We start from the raw sequence: 18,501 nt of genomic DNA, 5'->3' as shown, positions 1-18,501 counted from the left end.
GGTCCCGCTGAGTATTTCACAGCATCCCTAGGTAGGATGACTTCCACCGGATGGCTTGGCCCAAGAAGGAATAGTGCAACCACGTGATAGGTGGGTCACTTTTTATCAATCTATCCATTTATTCCTTGATGGATATCTACTCCGTCCACGGGTACTGAGCCCGCGATAAAGTACTTGGTCATATACGAGACATGACGATGAATGGACAGGGGTTGCCAGTTGCAAGCTGCAAATCGCACAATTCGCGCAGTGGGCCGCACCGAGACAGGTAATATCAATCGAAGCACTTTACGCACAAATGCCGCACAGAAGAACCAACTGGATGGAATAGAAAAGAAGAACTGACATGTTTCCGGCATAAACGTTGGTTTCAACAATTTGACTCCAGCTCTGCTAAGATATATATATATACTACCAAACTTATCTATGTGCCTATCCCGCTCTCCCTCTTTCCCTTCCATCAATCCCCGAAATCTCACCTTCGAATCAATGCCGGACCATCAGTACAAGTTCAACGTCCACATGGGATGCAGCGGCTGCTCCGGGGCTATCAAGGAAGCTGTGGAAACCTTGACCGGTGAGTCCTAGTGCTGCTTTTATATCCGGTTATAATTTTCAGGACACTGACATCTTCACTTTTGTACGGTGTAGGGGTGAAGGATTCCTCTATTTGCCTTGAAGATCAAACTGTATTCGTGGTGGCTGAACCTTCTCTCTCCTACGAAACCGTTTTGGGGGCTATTAAGGCGAAGGGCAAGAACGTGCGCAGCGGGGAGGCTGATGGAGTTGCTCAGACTGTTTAAGGCCGTTAGACCATGTCAGTCATTGCTGGATGATATAGTACTCCATCAGTTCCAACTTCATCGGAATTACGAGCGATGAAAAACACGTCCGTTTAGACCCTGTCGGAGCAAGTCTGGGCGTGCTTCTGAGAAGCGACAACATCTACGTTAGCCTACTTATGAAAATTAGGCTATTTATGAAGAAGAGCATTTATGGTCTTTACGTGCACCGTAATTTTTCATTTGCCGGGCAAAATTGTGCCCTGTTGATAATCCTTCCAGCATAGAGTCGATGCATACTAGTGTTATGGAAAAACAAAAAGAAAAAAGAAAGAAAGAGATTTCACATCCTTCACCTAGAAACCCCGTCGTCGGCTCTTAATGATGACAGCTGTGATGCCCCTCGCCATCGACCTTTCCCACCCGATTCACTTGCTCCCAAGCCGACAAACCGACACAGATCGCAATGCGCCACAGCATTCTAGGACTGAGCCCCTCGCGCCACACGCCCCATACAAGAGTCAAAATGGAAATCGCCAGAAAAGCGTTTCGCAGTTTCTCAATGCCAGCAGTGGCCACCGAACCCGCAAAGAGAAAGTCCAGGACAGTCTAGAAATTTAGCACACGCGTTCAACAGCCTAGTAACATGGAAAATAACATACGGGCAGCCAACAACACGAGGATGAGAGCAAGGCAGATCCTTCCGGTAGATATTTGACGACTAATTGCACGAGTCTTTGTAGAACGGACCCGTCATCGTGGTCTGGGTTAGACTTAGACGAGAGTTTGTCTGAGGGTTTGTCTGAGGTGCAGTCGCTGCATGACATTTTGAATATATGAGAAAAATGGCCCGAGAGAAAATGAAATGGAGTTTTGAAGCAGTACTATGGGTCTAGGTCCACTGGATAGATATATGTCTGCGCGATTTTCGCGTCGTCCGAGAATGCACCCCTGTACACTATCGATATTCCCAATGCAAACATGTCAAACACACCAAGAGATCGTTAAAGTTGGGAGGTGCCATTTGTCTATAACACAGACTTGTCCAAGCGATATTCTGAGGATTAGAGAGCAGAAAATCCACGGATGCAAACAGTACATGTAGACATGTGCCCGTAAGGCGAACTTGCAAGGTCAGTACCCCGCAATGCGGCCCCGTCAACTGCCAATAATAGCCTCCAAGGCGTTTTTGGGGGTTCCACTCTCAGGTATTAGTGGGCACAGCTCTGCCTCTACCTAGGTATTCGTAAACAAGACAACTTCTCTTTCCCAACCTTCAAGACGAAAATGGCCCCACTCAAGATCGTGCTAGACGGCAGTTCGTCCACCACACGCCAGCCGGAACGAGCTGCCCTCAGCTTCGTCGTCAAGGCAACTGGGAAAAACCGAGAAAGCGTGTCCAAGGAGGTCACCGAGACATCTAACGAGATCAACCGGCTTTTTAAAGACCTGTCGCCCAAAACGGAGACCGGCGAAACAATCAAAGGCTCACCAGTGACCTCTTTCTCTTCCACCTCGCTACAAACATGGTCTCAAGTACCGAGCGATAAGTCGGGCAAGCCTCTACCTACTGTGTACCATGCGACTCTGTCGCTCAATGCACTCTTCCAGGACTTCACCAAGCTTAACGAAGTCGTTGGGGGGTTGTTTTCTTACCCCAACATCGAGATCCAGTCCCTCGAGTGGTGTCTCACCGAGGTGACGCAAAAGGCTCTGAGTTCCGAATCCCGTGAGGAGGCAATGCGCGACGCCGTCAGGAAAGCAAGCGACTATGCTAGGGTCATTGGACGAGAAGTCGTTGCGGTGGAAATAAGGGAGTCGGCGGGTGGAGTACAGTTTGGAATGAACACTGGACGGTATAGTGCATATGCCCAGCATCATCTGATGATGCAGCAAATACAGGCACAACAGCAACAACAGGCGGCTGTCTTTCCCTCTGCTTCCAACATGAGCTCGGATTCAGGCGCTCCCATGGCACTTGATTTGAGTCCGCAGTTGATTCGCTATACGAATCAAGTGCAAGTGGAATTCCAGGCTGCAGATAGTTGAGACGTTGCCTTGGATATTTTGAAGGTAATCTTGCACTGGATATGCTCTTGCACTAGGTATGCTTTTGTGATTTCCAATTGTACTTTCCATAGCTTCATATTATTTTTGAAGGGAATTAGAATGATATTGGCCCGGGTAGATTTAGAGCTATACTCGAAGAATGTCGTTGACACCAGTTTTGAGACGTCCCGTTCATACATCCTAGATACTCGCTAGGTGCCTGTATCTAACCGTCCCGGCCTCTAGGCCTCCGGCCCATGCTCTGTTTCACTCAGTGATCAAAAGGCGGCAAGTGGTAGGGCACTAAGAAACCATCCCGCGCAGCCTGAAGCTCGCTGCATATGTATTAATGCCTAAGTCGGTGTCGATCCGGGACGCTCACAGTGACCCGTATCTCGATGTGCGCATGGTGTAGCTTCAATTGATGCATTCACTTGCGTAGGATTAAGTCACCGTTTCAATTCGTGATTCGTGAGTTACACTGATTATACCGACAAATAACCATACAGTTCCCCAAGTATACGGGGATCGATTCCACCACTCCGATATTCCCAAAGGCTACCGATAAACCAAGACAAAGCGCAAAGCGTCTATGCAGAGATCTCCTTAATCTGCGCCTCAAGTTTCTTCATGTCGCCGCCAACAACGCGGTTGACTTCCTTGCCATCCTTGAACACCACAAAGGTGGGCATAGCGTTCACGCCCAGTTCCCGCGCCACACTTTGCAGCTTGTCCACGTCCACCTGGATGAAACGAACGTTTTGGTACTGCTCGCTCAGCTTGCCGACAACGGGGGCGACGGCCTTGCAGGGTCCACACCAGGTTGCGAAGAAGTCAACGACGACGGGGCCGGAGGAGGTGAGGGCTTTGAAGATGACTTGGCTGTTGGGCAGATATTAGAATTTAACTTATTGAGCGCTGAAGCAAGTACGACTTACTTGTCGATCTCGGTGACCTTTCCGTGAGACATGGTTGCTGCTGAGCTCGAGTTGCGTGACTTAAAGAAGAGGCGGATAGCTTATGAGGGGTTAGTGTTTGGTTGTTTGTTTCTGCTGGAGGTCTTTCAAGGGTGTTTTCGAAGGTTGAGATGGAAAGTGGTGCGTGGAAGTACTCACCAATGTATATCGCAGTGAGAATTAGGACGGTCTTGAGCTCCATCTTCAGTTGTCGTTCCCAAGATATTTGGTGGAGCGTCGTGTTATTTGGCGTGGCACGTGACCTGACACTATGCCCTAATGAGAGGCACGCGATCCCGACATTTGAGGGGGAATGATTGGTCTCAAGTAGGTCTCATTTGAAAATGTCTTACTGTGATCAAGCTAAACCTGGGTCTCGGGGATCTAGTGAGTTTAATCCGACTGCAGCCACCAAAAGCGTCTACCACCGGCCGGACAAGTAGTGTGTGATGATCTGGAGACAAATCCAGATATTTTGTACATGCCATTCGGACCTGATTGAGAGAGGATATTGATATATGTACTATGTAGTCGGCAAAGATAACAAGTAAATAATATCAAGAAAGAAGGCGTGCCAGAGTATCTTGAATGCAGGTTTCGCCACGGTGATACACCCCTACGATACCCTCAAGGCCGGTGATAAAGGACTTGTTTCTTTCATATCGGATTCGTCAGGAGTGTGTTTTCATTTTTTGAGTATAGCGCGCTCTAGTTTGTGGTGGTTCTGAAGCGAGATGAACCACTATATCAAACGATAATACTCAAAAAACGATGCTTTGAAATATCGACTTCATATTGAATATATATAACCCGCCTCCCGATTGGTGGACATCATATTTCACATTCTTTCTGATAATTTGTGTGTACTTTTACTCTGGAATGCAGCATCCAGGAGCTCTAGCTAAGAATTCCATACCTTCATCGTCAATAGTCATGACCTGAACGCAGCTAACAACCCCCTCATTTCTCATACTCAAGACCCGCTGGAAATGAATTTGCAGAATCAAAAATCGAAAATAGAGCCCGAGTCCAGCTCTAATGACACATGCGCCAGTTCCATCGTCCAGCCCATTACCACAAGTAATGCTCCGAGCACGACCGGATCGATGTTACGCCTCTCCTTATGGGTCTCGTTTTCCGCATGGATCTCGAATTTTGACAATGGCTACGCCGGCACGGTCCTTATCATGCCTTCTTACAAACACGCATTTGGAAGCTGCGAGCAAGTCCTAGACCCGAACACGTATGCCAACATCCAGTATTGCTCATTGACGCCACTGCAACAATCACTCATCAGCCTCAACTTCCTGTTCATTGCCATCGGAGGCGGGATTGCGGGCGTGACAGGTCAATACATTGGACGCAGGGGTTCAATCCAGGCTGGATGCACATTGGCTATTATCGGTGCTGCTGGAATGCTTGGCACCAGTGGAAGCTTCTTGCGCTACATGGTGTGCAGATCGATCAGTGCTGTGGGTCTTGGACAGCTAATGGCAGCCAGTGTCACGTATGGCTCCGAGTGCATCGTGGCCAACAAGCGTGGGCTGTCTTTAGGGTTGTATAATGTCGGGCTTGCTGGGGGGAATGTTGCTGCTTTTGCGGTGTGCGCGGGTTCTGCTCATCTGGAGCCGACCAACGACTGGCAGTGGAAGACACCCATTCTATGCCAAATACCCCTGGGAGTGATTCTCGGTGCTGGGATCCTGATGCTCCCTGAGTCTCCACGCTGGCTCATGGGACATGGCCGAGAGGAAGAGGCGCGGATCTCGTTCAGCGTGCTGTACAATCAGAGTCCATATTCCCCGGAGATCACCGCGCAGATTGATAATATCAGGACAAACCTTGCAAACGAGCGTGAAAGCCTAAAATCTGTTTCGTTCTTTGATATTTATAGTAGGAAGCATGTCGGTCGCACCTTGACATCCGCCATGATCATGGTTGGAATCGCCATTACTGGTATCCAGTTTGTGCAACCGTACGCTACACTATTTCTCAAAGGAGTTGGCATCAGCGACCCGTACCTAATCAATGTCATCATTGGCTTGTGCATCCTAGGAGGATCGTTTTTTGGCCCGTTCATTGTGGAATACGGCGGGAGGAGAGTTGCCATGCTTTCGGGCTACATTGTCATGGCCGTCTGTATGCTAACTCTTTCATCTGTGAGCACTGCTCTTGGAATGGATGAAACTGCTGAGATAGTGACGGTTGTTCTTCTGTGCTTGTGGGCTTTCGTGTTTGGTGGGACTATTGCTGCTAGTGCTAACCTGTCTTCTGTGGAGATGCATAGCGTCTCACTTCGCACCTTTGGCCAAGCCAACACAACAGTATTCTATGGTATTTTTGCCTTTGGTGCAACGTTTTGGACGCCCTACATGTTAGGCGCGGCCTACGGGGACATGGGTCCCAATGTGGGCTATTTCTATGCTGGGGTCACCGCGGTCATTGGGATTTTGACCTTCTTGTTCGTACCAGAAACAGCTGGGGTTACACTGGAGCAGATTGATGAGGGCTTCAATTCGGGAATAAAGGCATGGAAAACATCACTACCCAAGAATAAGGCCATCGCTTCCCAGAAGCGGAACATGGCAGGTGGAAACGTCGGAGCTTAAGGAATGCGCCGAGCCATGCTCAAATAGCCGGGATATCATATAGATAAATGTGCAGACTATGGTATATAGCTAAGCACTACTAGGTACTATCAGTGAGGCTACCTAGTTTCAAACTTGCAACGGAACTCCTCAAATGCATAGATGATATGGAACAATCTACATGGAGTGCAGGGAAGCCAACTATCAAACATGTCCCCTGAACCGCAGTTATGGGATGACGTGTACAAAATCTGTAGGAAAGATCTTTACAATACGTTCAGATTTCTGGTCTTTTTGCAGCTTCATTGATCGCAAGAGCACCAGGCACGTGACATTCTGGCCCTAAGGGACGCACGCTTTTCGTTCTTTCCCAGGACATTTTTCCTACTTCGAAGAAACGGCAAGATAAAAAATATCTGATCAGATTTAAGAAGATGTATAAGTGACTATAATATGGCTTACAGGTCTGCAAACCAAAACCAAAATGCGTGGTAGTTCACGGCGTTCGGGGCATGGAGAAAGTGACTGGACATGCGCGCCAGTACATTTTCAGTTGAAGTTATATCAATCGAAGATACCTTGTTAGTCGAGCCTTCTAAAACGATATTTTCTTGGCGTTCAAGAATGGAAAGAGCGCTTATTCATGACAGTTGAACTTTGTAGAATGAGAGTACCTGGCTTCACCTACCCCGACATAAGCGTTATGTTATGTTGACTCTGCGCGATTGCTATCTCATTTGTCCCATCTTCGGAAGCAAACGAAGGCTTTAAATTGATTTCTCTTCTTCCTCTTCTTCCTTTCTCTCTTTCCTCTCACATCCACCGCGGACACTTCTTCAGTCAGATAAACATACAGTTCTATCTGGAAGCACCAACCACAGTGAGTTGAATTCATTCACCAGGCAAAACACAATGATCTGATAACAATATCTTCTTCAAGTCTACAAAGCTCAGTCACCACGCTCATCTTTGCAATTATTCCTCTACCATGTCGTTCTTCACCAACCACCCTCGTGCCGGCCGGCATGATGCCGAGCCTGAACAACCTCGAGTTCCACGCACTCAGGTCGCTGATTTGCCCAAGCCGACTCAGGTAACCCTTCTGAACATCCAGAAGCTGAGGCCAGACTCTAGTCTTACAGTCTGGGGCAATGAGGTCCTTCATGCCTTGCGACCTTTCAAGCTCGATGCACTTGTGGACAGTGATCTTCCGAAGCCCCACCCAAGGGACGACGAATACCAAAAATGGAAGTTCTGGACACTCGCTGTTTCGCGCTGGCTGTACAATCAGGTGGATGCCTCGCTCCAACTCAAAGTGAAGGAGCACCCAAACGAGATCACCTACGCCGACGAAATGTTCAGCACCATCAGGCGGCTGAGTCTGCCCAACCAGTCGAAATTCCTTGCGCGTGAGCTGAGGAAGTGGGAGGAAATCAAACGTGGTAGCTTCGCCACGGCTGCAGACTTTATCATGGCCTACCAGAACCAGTTCAACCGCCTGAAGACAGAGAACCATGAGCCCTCTTGCGACTTTGCGCTTGACCGACTCTTGAACGAGCTGCACGGAGAGGTCTTGAAGGCTCCCTACATTCAAGAGGAGGTGAAGGATCTGGGACGCCCCGTCAACTATCAGATGTTCGTCTACTACTGCAAGGTCATGGTCAATGAATCCCGCAACCCCAGCATCCCGGCTGCTGAGGCTTCCACTATGGGAGGTGACGGAGAAGGGCGAGGCCGAAGCCGTGGACGGGATATCTCTTACCGCAGCTGGAGACAAAGCACCAAAGGACGCGGCCCGGCATGGGAGTAGGTGCTTTGTTGTGGACTAGCCCGACCTCGCAACTAATGAGGTCGCGAAAGATGGGCACCACACCTGCACTGAATGGATTGGAGAATTTTGTGATGTTGTGGACTGGCCCGACCTTGCAACTAATGAGGTCGTGAAAGATGGGCACCACACCTGCACTGAACGGATTGGAGAATTTTGTGATACTACGAAAGAAAACCCAAAAATCCAAAAAAAAAGGGTCCTGGCTACAGTCCTGGCGGCATTCAGACAGGACATAGCAATGAGATCCATTGTCTCCCTCATGATTCCCACTCCGTAAGGTAGCAATAATTAGTATTTCACGTTCCCTATTAGGGGATTTGACTAGTTAAGACTGCAAGAGTAGAAAAGCAGAAACTCCAATCTAGGTAACGCGCTTTTGAAAGTTTGCCTAATTCAATTTCGATGACTTGCAGGTTAGGATTTAGTCAAATATCTCTGAAGTACATACACATACTTGTTGTGGTAGAGACCCCACATGTGGGTCTAGGCCCTCACCCTCTGGTAGCATGTAGATAGTTGTAGTGGGAGCTCGCTTCCTCCCTCTCCAATACAACTCTCTCCTTTCTGCTTCTCTGAACCTACTAGTGTAGCTTCACCAATACTACTTCATTTGCGCTATGGAATATTTGCCTTAAGCTATCGTAGGAGACGGTGAAGTTTGTATCCTTTCTGATTATATATCTCTCCCTTTTTGTTTCGTCCAACTAGTGGTATTCCGTCTGCCACAATACGGGAGAGACATATCAAGGCACTAAGGCCAAAAGAAAACAGTCAGAATGAGAGAAAATAATAACCCCGTTATCCTCGAGTATGCACTGCGGCCCAATTATTGAATCGGTCATGGTGGCTTGCATGGCAGGGAATCCGATGTGGACCACGTCTGTTTTTAACGCCCCAGCAACGGCAAACAATCAGCAAATACTGGCAGGGAAGGTGACGCTGAGGAAGCCGGGTACATGGAAGGTGCTGGGGGTGGTGTGCTGCTGACGCTAAGTCCAATGCAGACGAATACGAGGCTGAGGCTGATAATGACGCTAATGCTCAGGTGCCCAACTACGCTGACAAAGACGCGAATGAGATTCTAGAGAAACGCTTGTACCCAAATATTTTTGACCTCGATCAATCTGACGATAACGAGACCCCAAATATCAAGATGGTTGAAAAAGAACAGAAAGCGAAATCGGTCGGACCTACAATAACTTTCGTGACGATCAAGCCAAAATTGGAGTCAAATACCAAGCCAAAGCCGGAGGCAAAAAGCAAGTCGGACGCGAAGACGAAGAGCAAGCCAGAGACGAAAAGTCAAGCAAAACTGGACTCAAAGCCCAAGCTAAGATCAGACGCAAAGCCCAAGCCAACGCAAGAGGCGAAGACCAAATCAGAGACGAAGAGCAAAGCAAAACCGGACGCAAAGCCAAGGCCACAACCGCCAAAGATCACAACTAGACGGGTGGCGAAGACCAATGCAAAGCAAGAAGTGAAGACTAAGCCAAAGCCAGAGACAAAAGACAAGTCAGATACAAAGACGAAGAGCAAGCCAGATCCGAAAACCAAACCGGAGACAAAGACAAAGGCAAAGCCAGAAACGAAGACAAAAATCGAGCCGAAGACCAATCCAAAGAAAAGAATGATAATCAATCTGGAGACGATAACGAAGATCCAGCTGGGAGCCTAAAAAGCCCAGGCACGAATAACTGCAACAGAGCGGAGGAAGATGAGCCGGTCCCTGTCTATACCCTTGTCTTGACCCCTTTATTTGCGAAGTACTGGAGAAGCTGCTCGCCTTCACATTTTCAACTACAACCAACGCCCACATGAAGCTAACAGACCTCAACGACGTGCCCGATGAGACGAGGATCAAGGATATCTGCCAGAGAACACAGACCACGAGAACGGTTCGCTGAAGCCAACAAGACTGACTGCCCCTACAAAGGAAGGTGGTGTTAAATGATTAAATTATGGAGCAACTTGGTAGGGGTAGAGAGGACACATTTTATAGTCTTCTCGTCTCCTATTACTTATGTGCTCGGCTTGGTATAATTTGTTGAAGGGCACATGTGCATCTTGATTTGGTGTCTATTGAAATCTATACTTTTGTTTTCACTACTATTTGTAATGACCACCTTGATATCATTTTGGATAACCTAGAACGACGAGTTAGGGCTATATTGACATAAGTGATGTTGAGCCAAGGAATATTAGCTGCCTACTAACTAGGTAATGATAGAATCCTCCACAGGGTATCAACACCTATAGGAGTCACGCGTGCGTATCAATAGAAGCTAGAGCAAAAAAAAAAAAAGCTTACAACTAGTTTGGAGGACGCACTTGGAACAGAACCAATAGTTCTGCATTCGCCTGTAGGACGGCTTGAGAGCCATGCAGGTTCGTCTACGGAGTACGTGAGCACATTGTGCTGTCACTGTATCTACTCCGTGTACTCCGACTAGTGCGAATTGCTGGGGTGTTGAGAATTGCTGGAGTGTTGGGGATTCGGCGAACGCGCGCGACGCGTTCCAACTCACACGTGGATAAAGTTTACGCCCCTATTCCATGCATCCATCACATTCTTATTAAGCCCTAATTATCTCGATCTGTTCACAATCTGCTTTGGTCTTTCAGTTTCCTAGTCAGAATCTTTTTATCTTTGGCGTAAATTTGCTACCGACATATGTATGTAGGGTAGGTATATTAACTACTATATAACAACTGTGTTAAAGCCTACTCCGTACGCATGCTGCAAATGCCAGACTGGAATGTGCCCAGGCCCCCCTAAGCCCTAAACAGGAACCCTTGGTGGGTTCTGTGATGAACTAGTGACCGATAGCCCGTATTTCCCCCCACAGTATACATAGAAGGGGGATCGCCCAGGTGTTCGTGTGAGCCTGTCCCTTTTTTTCGTAAACCACATCCTTGGTTCGGCCTTTTCGCTATGGGCAATACCACCAGCATTGCCGCTGGACGTGACTGTCTAGTATCCGCCGTCGGCCCTGCTCATGTCACATTCCAAGATGCGCTTCTTTACCAGACTACCGCAGTCGACCCGTACAACTTGAATATCCCCGTCACCCCGGCGGCAGTCACCTACCCTCAGTCAGCGGAGGAAATCGCTGCTGTAGTTAAATGCGCCTCTGACTATGACTACAAGGTGCAGGCGCGCAGTGGAGGACATAGCTTTGGCAACTACGGTACGGCTTTAGTGATAATAGTACTTCAGCTGCCCGCATAATTAAGCAGTCGACTAACTCGTACTTGGCTCTAGGCCTCGGAGGACAAAATGGTGCCATCGTAGTCGATATGAAGCACTTCTCGCAATTCTCCATGGACGAGTCGACCTTCGTCGCGACCATCGGCCCCGGAACAACCCTAGGCGATCTCGACACCGAGCTTTATAATGCAGGCGGCAGAGCAATGGCACACGGTATTTGTCCGACCATCCGGACAGGTGGCCACCTGACGGTTGGTGGGTTGGGCCCGACAGCGCGCCAGTGGGGTCTAGCGCTTGACCACATTGAGGAAGTCGAGGTGGTTTTGGCGAACTCGAGTATTGTGCGGGCGTCGAATACACAGAACCAGGATATTCTATTCGCCGTCAAAGGTGCCGCTGCCAGCTTTGGAATTGTCACGGAGTTCAAGGTGCGCACGCAGGAGGCGCCTGGCCTGGCCGTTCAATATTCATTCACGTTCAATCTGGGGTCTCCTGCACAGAAGGCGAAGCTTGTCAAGGACTGGCAGGCATTTATAGCCCAGGAGAATCTCTCCTGGAAGTTTTACTCGAATTTGGTCATCTTCGACGGCCAGATCATTCTCGAGGGCATTTTCTTCGGCTCAAAAGAGGAGTACGATGAGCTCGATCTGGAGAAGAGATTCCCCACCAGCGAGCCGGGTACTGTGCTAGTTCTGACCGATTGGCTGGGGATGATCGGCCATGCTCTGGAAGATACCATTCTTAAGCTGGTCGGAGATACCCCGACCTGGTTTTACGCCAAGTCCCTCGGATTCACCCCCGACACGCTGATTCCTGATTCAGCTATCGACGACTTCTTCGATTACATCCACAAGACTAATGCCGGCACTTTGGCCTGGTTTGTTACCCTCAGCTTGGAGGGTGGTGCTATCAACTCCGTGTCTGAAGATGCCACAGCATATGGCCACCGCGATGTGCTTTTCTGGTTCCAAGTGTTCGTAGTCAACCCACTTGGTCCGATCTCACAGACTACGTATGATTTCACCAATGGCCTTTACGACGTTTTGGCTCAGGCAGTGCCAGAGAGTGCGGGACATGCATATCTCGGATGTCCGGATCCTAAAATGCCCGATGCCCAGCGTGCGTACTGGCGTAGCAACCTTCCAAGGTTGGAAGACCTCAAGGGAGACTTAGATCCGAAGGACACCTTTCACAATCCGCAGGGTGTTCAGGTTGGTCCCTAAGGCGACGTAGGTCGACATTCTGTGTGTAGTATTTGATGGGATCGACAATGTGTAGTGGAAGAACACCGTCTATGAGGGTCAATATATAGTGCATCTATATTATCTTGAATGCGAGGTGGACTTTTTCGGTTGCTTCCTCGAGCTAATTCTTGTATATAGAATCTACTATAGGTGTTTCTAATATTAATTGTTAATCGCAAGATGCCATTTACCTTTCAAGTATACGTGAGGCACCCGCAAACGCTCAGGATATACCTAAACAGTGAATTAGAAACAGATATCTTGAGTGGTTGGGGAAGCAAGATACAGATTTGTGTGGTGACTATGTGGATGATCTTGACCAATCCTGCAATGCTGGGTTCCGTCCGCTCGTTCTCGGAGAACGCAAATATAATGGGAAAGAGCAGTAGACACCTTGATTCACCCAATCCTAGTCCGTTCGTCGCATTTTGCCAAGGAGGGACGTGAAAGTGGTGAGCATCAGGCTGGTATTGCCCGGTTCTGGACTCGATTTTCCGGGAACTGTAGGACCCAGGCGTTGAATGAACTATATACTTCCTGAGCACTTGAAACCCCCAAAGTAGATGTCGATCGAGCTGCCGTTCCAAAAGCATGCCTATGGCCTGTTGGAAACGGCCTTGGAGATCATCCACTCTCCCGGAAATACTCATTCCTGGATAAGGTTCGCCAGGACGGCCAGGTTTCTGCTGCATGGTTTTTTGGCGGCTCCGTTCTTGTATATAGGGTTAAGAGATGAGCCTGGAAGACTGAAATGGAGTTTTTTTCAGTGAGTCTTCTGAGCCTGGGGTGGGTGATACATCTGGGACTTACATGGAAAGTAAAGATGAAGAGAAGGGATGATGATCTTGATTTTGATAGAATCAACGCAGGTACGTGGGTAGGCAAGCACTGGACTTATTTACAGTTGGCCTTTGAGTGGTTCTGACCTGGCTTTGTCCTGAATTTCGTATTTGCAACTTGGAATGGCCTATTCCCTACTTGTCGTCTGGCCTATTACTAGAAACGTTATACGATGAGCTTTTCTATATGTCTTCTTGTTGTAGAAGGCAGAATGGGTCTTATAGGCTCATACTCCAGACGACGTCTTCCCCCTCAAGCACCAAAATAGTGTTTTACTCGTCAGGAATTACGAATGCAAAAAAGAGGCTGCCAGACATAGCCTAAATTCAATATGTAAATAACATAGCAATAGCTCGGGATATTCACACAGAAGCAAATGGGGCAAAGAAGAGAAGTAGCCAGCACGCTCAGATGAACAATAAGCAAGAAAGGTAAGAAAAAGTAAAGACAGTGGCTAGTAGACCACAGGTGTAGAGACAAGATAGTTGGCGCTCATGTACATGCAAGGAAAACCCGTCCATGTGTCGAAGGACAGAGGAGGGAGTGTTGGGATAACGACTGTAGACTTTTCAGAATGAATGTGAGAAGGGCGGATATCAACAGCAAGGGAACAGCTCTGCTTGTTCCCATAACTCCGGGATAACACCTTGACAAATGGGTAAGAATAAAACAAGCTGTAAAGACAAGGAAATACATTTTGTGTGGTGTCGAAAGGAAAGTTGGGCTCTTCTCTAGGAAGAGACAGGGTTAGAAAAGAGAGTAGGGAGAAAGTGTGGTGAGTCTTATGTGCAAGGAGGGACGACCATTGATGTCCATTACAATTCGGACTTGACTAGGTCTTCGACTTCCCATTGGGCTCTGCGTTTGCCCATCATCTCCTCGAGGACGTCGAGACGCTGGCGTGTGGTACGGAGGGCATGGTCCATCTCACGGTCAGATATCTTCTCTTCCCGAAGCCGTGCAGCAAGCTCACGCTCATCACTCGTACTGGCTCCAGACGACCTGCGACTTGGGTGTGGCTCGGGCGATCGGTAAACGTTGGGGAAGACCATTCCGTCCATACCAACACGGTCTTCTAGCCAGTTCCAGAGCTCTGTTTCTTCACGTCGCCACATCTCCTCGTATGCAGCCAGTCTCTGGGGCAAGCTGTGACCGGGACATCCGACTTCATGTGAAACCATAGACGATGGCGACGGGGATCGCAAGAAGGCCATGTAGAACAAGATCCCGATGATTAAAATAGCGAAGTTGCTATTCCATAGCGGACTAAGAATGCTAGTGAAGGGCTCCAGGAGGGGGCGGACCGGTTCGAATAGTCCCCATGATTCTTGCTTTGAGGCGTTGGAATCCACAGCAACCTTCAACGAAGCAACTGCAGTCGACTCCCGCCGTCCGCTATCACCCTTCTTGCGCTTTCCTTTGCCCCGCCCAGCTCCATTGGCACGCCCACGGGGAACAACTCCAACCTGCAGCGCTTTGACAAGCTCATTACCAAAGGTTGTTTGCCCATCAATCGCACCTTTCTCGATGGGACCTTTAAGCCAACTCTTGCCTGACCACTCAATAGTACAGGTCATGAGGAAGCGAGTTTGGTTGCCAGGAGCCCACGTAAAGAGGTACTTGGTCATGGTAGCAAAAACGTTGCCACTGGGCACGTCAGGTGTTTGGGTGCTCAAAGTGACAAGAACGGCCTTTTCAAGGTCCAAGAAGTCCATGTTCTCGGTACTGATACATTTTGTCTGCTTCGGACCAATGGAGCCGTTGAGAGGTTTGATGTATGAGTACTTCCTGGTTGGGCTTTCCATTGTCAAGCCCTTGGCTGTGCCCTCGAACTGCAGCTCTCCACATTTCTGGTTTTCAGCAAGGAACTTGGTCATGAACTCGCCGGACGCTGGGCCGAAAACCAAAGAGAAGACCTTGCCGAGCGGGGCCGGAATGATTTCATCTTTGATGACTTTCTCGTATTGTCCATTGGCGTCGACGTATTCGGTGGGTGCATGTGTAGTCGGACCTGGGAAATCAGCAGGCGCTTCCTTGGAAGTGCCTTTGTCGCCGTTCTTTTTATCGCCATTAACATTTGTACCGGCCGCTGGTAGAGCTGCATTCGCGGATAGACTCGAAGCCTTGCGGCTTAACCCTTTTCGCACTGGCAATGAGTTTGCACTGGCGTTGGCACTGTCCCCGGCCTCGAAGAAGCTATCAGCATTGTCCCCTTCCTCGTCCTCATCGTATATTTCATCTTCATCAGTGACATCGCTTTCTGACTCGCTCTCCTCCTCCCCAACCTTCTCTGTCTTATCACCGGTGCCATGGGTCACACGGGTCCCGTTTACAGAGCTCTTGATGGTGGGGTGGTTAATCTTCCAGATATTGACCATTAGGTCGTATGTGGACTCGCGACTGAGTAAACTGCGGAAAGTGTGACGGGCGTGGAGTGTTTGAATGGCAATAGCATTTGGGAACACCATAGCCGTGCTCTCCTTTTCGATGGCAACAACCTCGTCGAAGCTGATCACTAGAGTCGTGACCCATCCCAGGATGTTACTGGAGAAACAGATATGTCCTTCTGAGATATAGATGCGGCCGGCAAGAATAATCTCACGCTGCAAAGCACAGCTGTAATCTTCGATAAGATAATCATCTTCAGGTACACTCCGGAATAACTGGTGAAAGTCCCGATTGCGCTTTTTACTTGCAACCGCGAAGCCAGTCAACCGAGGCACACTGGAATTGGCACCAGGAACACCAAGCGCAACGGCATTGACGCCAATAGCTCCAATTGTAGAGGCTGTGGCCCCAGACGAGCCCCGATGACGCCGGGCGAGTCTGCTGCGCACACTGCCGGTGCGTCTGAGGCCCCCGCTCAGGTCGCCGTCAATGACACTACCACTGGGGGAGTTTGATCGCCCATAATCAAGCCATCTTTCGGAAGTGAGGTGGTAGACTGAAACTCCAGGGCGTCTTCTGCAGAGTTCGGCAATGAAACCTCCGATGGCCTTTCGTATGCTACTTGAACAGCGCGCGCTGCGCGTTTGTCTTCAATTTTAGCAGCTTCCTCATCTCTCCGGGCAACAGCTGTGTTTTTGCGCTTGTCAGCGGAGCTCGCTGGCTTTGTTATCACCACGCCGTCGGCAGTCGTAATTGACTCACCGGGTCGTGCGTCAATGTCCAGATGGCTGAAGTTAAGATCTCCTGCCCCAAGAGTCTCTACAGCAGATGGTCTCCCTTCCACCACCTTGCTTCCATTATCTGATGGGTTTTCGGCCTCCGCGGTTGATTCGGTGAGGGATTTATCAGCATCAGCAAGAGCAGGCTGAGAAGGTGGGCGATTTCTCTGTTGAGCGTTGAGGCTGTTGCTGAAGGAAGTGGCGGCGTTTTGCGCAACTGAAAACACAGAAGAGAAGAAGCCGCTTTGCTGGTTTGAAGCCGCATTCTTCGGCCCGGAGGTCTTTTCTTCAAGGGGTGTTAGTGCAGATATTGAGTTGGACAACTTGCTTGGGCCATGAGCTGCAGAAGCGGACCGCACCCGGCGGTGAGAGATCATGTTTCCAGAAGGGCTCACGGTGGTGACTCCAGCAGACGGAGGATTTTCAGACTGTAGAGACTCGGGCGAATCGGTGACATCGTTGGACAGGATTTGCGCACTGAGAGGGCGGTGCTCAGTTGGTGTTGGAGGAGTTAGAGTTGTCGCTGGCGCAGGAATAGCAGTCTTGGGTGGAGTGTTCGGCATGGGGCTCGCTTCAAGTGAACGAGGTTTGTTGTCCGTTAGATCAGTCCGAATTGGCGCAGGCAGAGGCGGGACATCATCAGGGGCTGCCTGTGCTCGTTTCGAGGAAAGACTGCTCCGCCGGCTAGATCCGAACAGACCTCGGCCGCTCTTGTTGCTTCCAGACTTAGTTGATGAAGTCTCAACGTCGTCATTGGTACCTTTCTTGTCCGAGCCAAAAGCGCCTTTGAATCGTCGCCCGGGTGATGTACTGCGTTTCTTGCCATTTGGGTCCGTGGGTACATCCAATGCCATACCCGATGTTGCGCGTCGGGATATTCTTTCACTCGGGTTTGAATCTGACCCAGTGGCACTGGGACCACTAACAGCTGACTCGGCATCAGCATTGGAGCCTTCCGTGTTTCCAGCATCTACCGATTTGGTCTTGAACAATGGGGAGGACGAGGTGTAGAAGCCGGTATGGGAGTTATGTGAGGTGAGCGGCGGGGGCCTAAACAAAACCAACAAGATCGGCGGGTTAGAAGTAGTCCAAGACAATAGAGAACCAGTTTCTCAACTTACCCGTCCGGCTCTGAATCATCGGTCAACAGACTATTGCCTTCGCCCTCATGCGCAGAGCTCTCTGCCTTCAACGACGGGGCTGCGGAGGTCCCATCCCGAGACCCATTGGACCGACTTTCGTGTAGGTCGTGTTCGAAAACCACAGGCGGCACCGCCGGCTCGTCGTTGTGTTTTTGTGTCTTCTTTTTATTCTCTTTCCGCCTCCGACGCGCATCGAGTAGCTTTGAGAATCCACTAGGACCAGCCTTAGGATCTGCTACTTCTCCGCCCTGGGTTTTCGGTCTCTCGACAGCGGAATCCTGGGATGACCGACCATTGCTCTCGATTGCACTTGATTCTGCAGATATTGTCCAGGAGCGGCGCGATCTATTTTCACCTTTCAAGCTTGAAGACGAAGAGTCGGCCATAATTGGAATGTAGCGGAAGGTGTATCGAGAGGGTGCGGGCAGACCGGGAGGATCAGGGGGAAGTTGTCATGAGGTGTATGTAATGAAGAGTTTCTCTCTCTCTCTTGTTTTGCGAGAGAACTTCCGTACATAGACGGGGAAACGAAAGTAACGAAAGAGAGACAAAGTGGTGAATTGTCCGAACATCCCCTGGAGCTCCGCAACTTAGTCACCCGCCAAGTGAAGATGGAGGCCTCAGACTGAAACTGTTTCTGTTCAATTGGTTTTATTTCGATATTCGCATTGAAATGATATTACTTGCAATAATT

At 49.3% G+C, this 18,501-nt stretch overlaps 9 protein-coding genes across 9 annotated transcripts; 6 read left to right on the top strand and 3 right to left on the bottom strand.

The window, feature by feature from the left end:
- Positions 1-489: 489 nt before the first annotated feature.
- Positions 490-803, top strand: N7525_004912 (heavy-metal-associated domain-containing protein; the record flags this gene model as incomplete). Its single annotated transcript, XM_002565336.1, has 2 exons — positions 490-577; positions 652-803. The coding sequence occupies 2 exons, from the start codon at positions 490-492 to the stop codon at positions 801-803; spliced, it is 240 nt and encodes a 79-aa protein (XP_002565382.1).
- Positions 804-1,160: 357 nt separating this feature from the next.
- N7525_004911 (uncharacterized protein) lies at positions 1,161-1,609 on the bottom strand (the record flags this gene model as incomplete). Its single annotated transcript, XM_061213213.1, has 2 exons — positions 1,161-1,391; positions 1,445-1,609. 2 exons carry the CDS (start codon positions 1,607-1,609, stop codon positions 1,161-1,163), a joined length of 396 nt encoding a protein of 131 aa, XP_061070234.1.
- A 460-nt stretch (positions 1,610-2,069) lies between these two features.
- On the top strand, positions 2,070-2,831 carry N7525_004910 (SIMPL domain-containing protein; the record flags this gene model as incomplete). The annotated part of the gene is made up of 1 exon (XM_002565337.2): positions 2,070-2,831. One exon carries the CDS (start codon positions 2,070-2,072, stop codon positions 2,829-2,831), a length of 762 nt encoding a protein of 253 aa, XP_002565383.2.
- Positions 2,832-3,421: 590 nt separating this feature from the next.
- On the bottom strand, positions 3,422-3,989 carry N7525_004909 (thioredoxin family protein; the record flags this gene model as incomplete). Its single annotated transcript, XM_002565338.2, has 3 exons — positions 3,422-3,713; positions 3,770-3,848; positions 3,947-3,989. 3 exons carry the CDS (start codon positions 3,987-3,989, stop codon positions 3,422-3,424), a joined length of 414 nt encoding a protein of 137 aa, XP_002565384.2.
- Positions 3,990-4,776: 787 nt separating this feature from the next.
- N7525_004908 (uncharacterized protein) lies at positions 4,777-6,396 on the top strand (the record flags this gene model as incomplete). Its single annotated transcript, XM_002565339.2, has 1 exon — positions 4,777-6,396. One exon carries the CDS (start codon positions 4,777-4,779, stop codon positions 6,394-6,396), a length of 1,620 nt encoding a protein of 539 aa, XP_002565385.2.
- Positions 6,397-7,363: 967 nt separating this feature from the next.
- Positions 7,364-8,185, top strand: N7525_004907 (uncharacterized protein; the record flags this gene model as incomplete). Its single annotated transcript, XM_002565340.1, has 1 exon — positions 7,364-8,185. The coding sequence occupies one exon, from the start codon at positions 7,364-7,366 to the stop codon at positions 8,183-8,185; it is 822 nt and encodes a 273-aa protein (XP_002565386.1).
- An 861-nt stretch (positions 8,186-9,046) lies between these two features.
- N7525_004906 (uncharacterized protein) lies at positions 9,047-9,881 on the top strand (the record flags this gene model as incomplete). The annotated part of the gene is made up of 2 exons (XM_002565341.1): positions 9,047-9,158; positions 9,211-9,881. 2 exons carry the CDS (start codon positions 9,047-9,049, stop codon positions 9,879-9,881), a joined length of 783 nt encoding a protein of 260 aa, XP_002565387.1.
- Positions 9,882-11,138: 1,257 nt separating this feature from the next.
- Positions 11,139-12,637, top strand: N7525_004905 (FAD-binding oxidoreductase; the record flags this gene model as incomplete). The annotated part of the gene is made up of 2 exons (XM_002565342.1): positions 11,139-11,394; positions 11,469-12,637. The coding sequence occupies 2 exons, from the start codon at positions 11,139-11,141 to the stop codon at positions 12,635-12,637; spliced, it is 1,425 nt and encodes a 474-aa protein (XP_002565388.1).
- Positions 12,638-14,313: 1,676 nt separating this feature from the next.
- Positions 14,314-18,193, bottom strand: N7525_004904 (GRAM and VASt domain-containing protein; the record flags this gene model as incomplete). Its single annotated transcript, XM_061213212.1, has 3 exons — positions 14,314-16,420; positions 16,444-17,715; positions 17,787-18,193. The coding sequence occupies 3 exons, from the start codon at positions 18,191-18,193 to the stop codon at positions 14,314-14,316; spliced, it is 3,786 nt and encodes a 1,261-aa protein (XP_061070233.1).
- Between the last annotated feature and the right edge of the window lie 308 nt (positions 18,194-18,501).

The sequence above is a fragment of the Penicillium rubens genome (assembly GCF_028828025.1).
Source record: "Penicillium rubens strain IBT 27055 chromosome Unknown utg000002l_segment0_segment0, whole genome shotgun sequence".
Lineage (NCBI taxonomy): Eukaryota > Fungi > Ascomycota > Eurotiomycetes > Eurotiales > Aspergillaceae > Penicillium > Penicillium rubens.
This window is presented reverse-complemented; position numbering and strand designations above follow the sequence as displayed.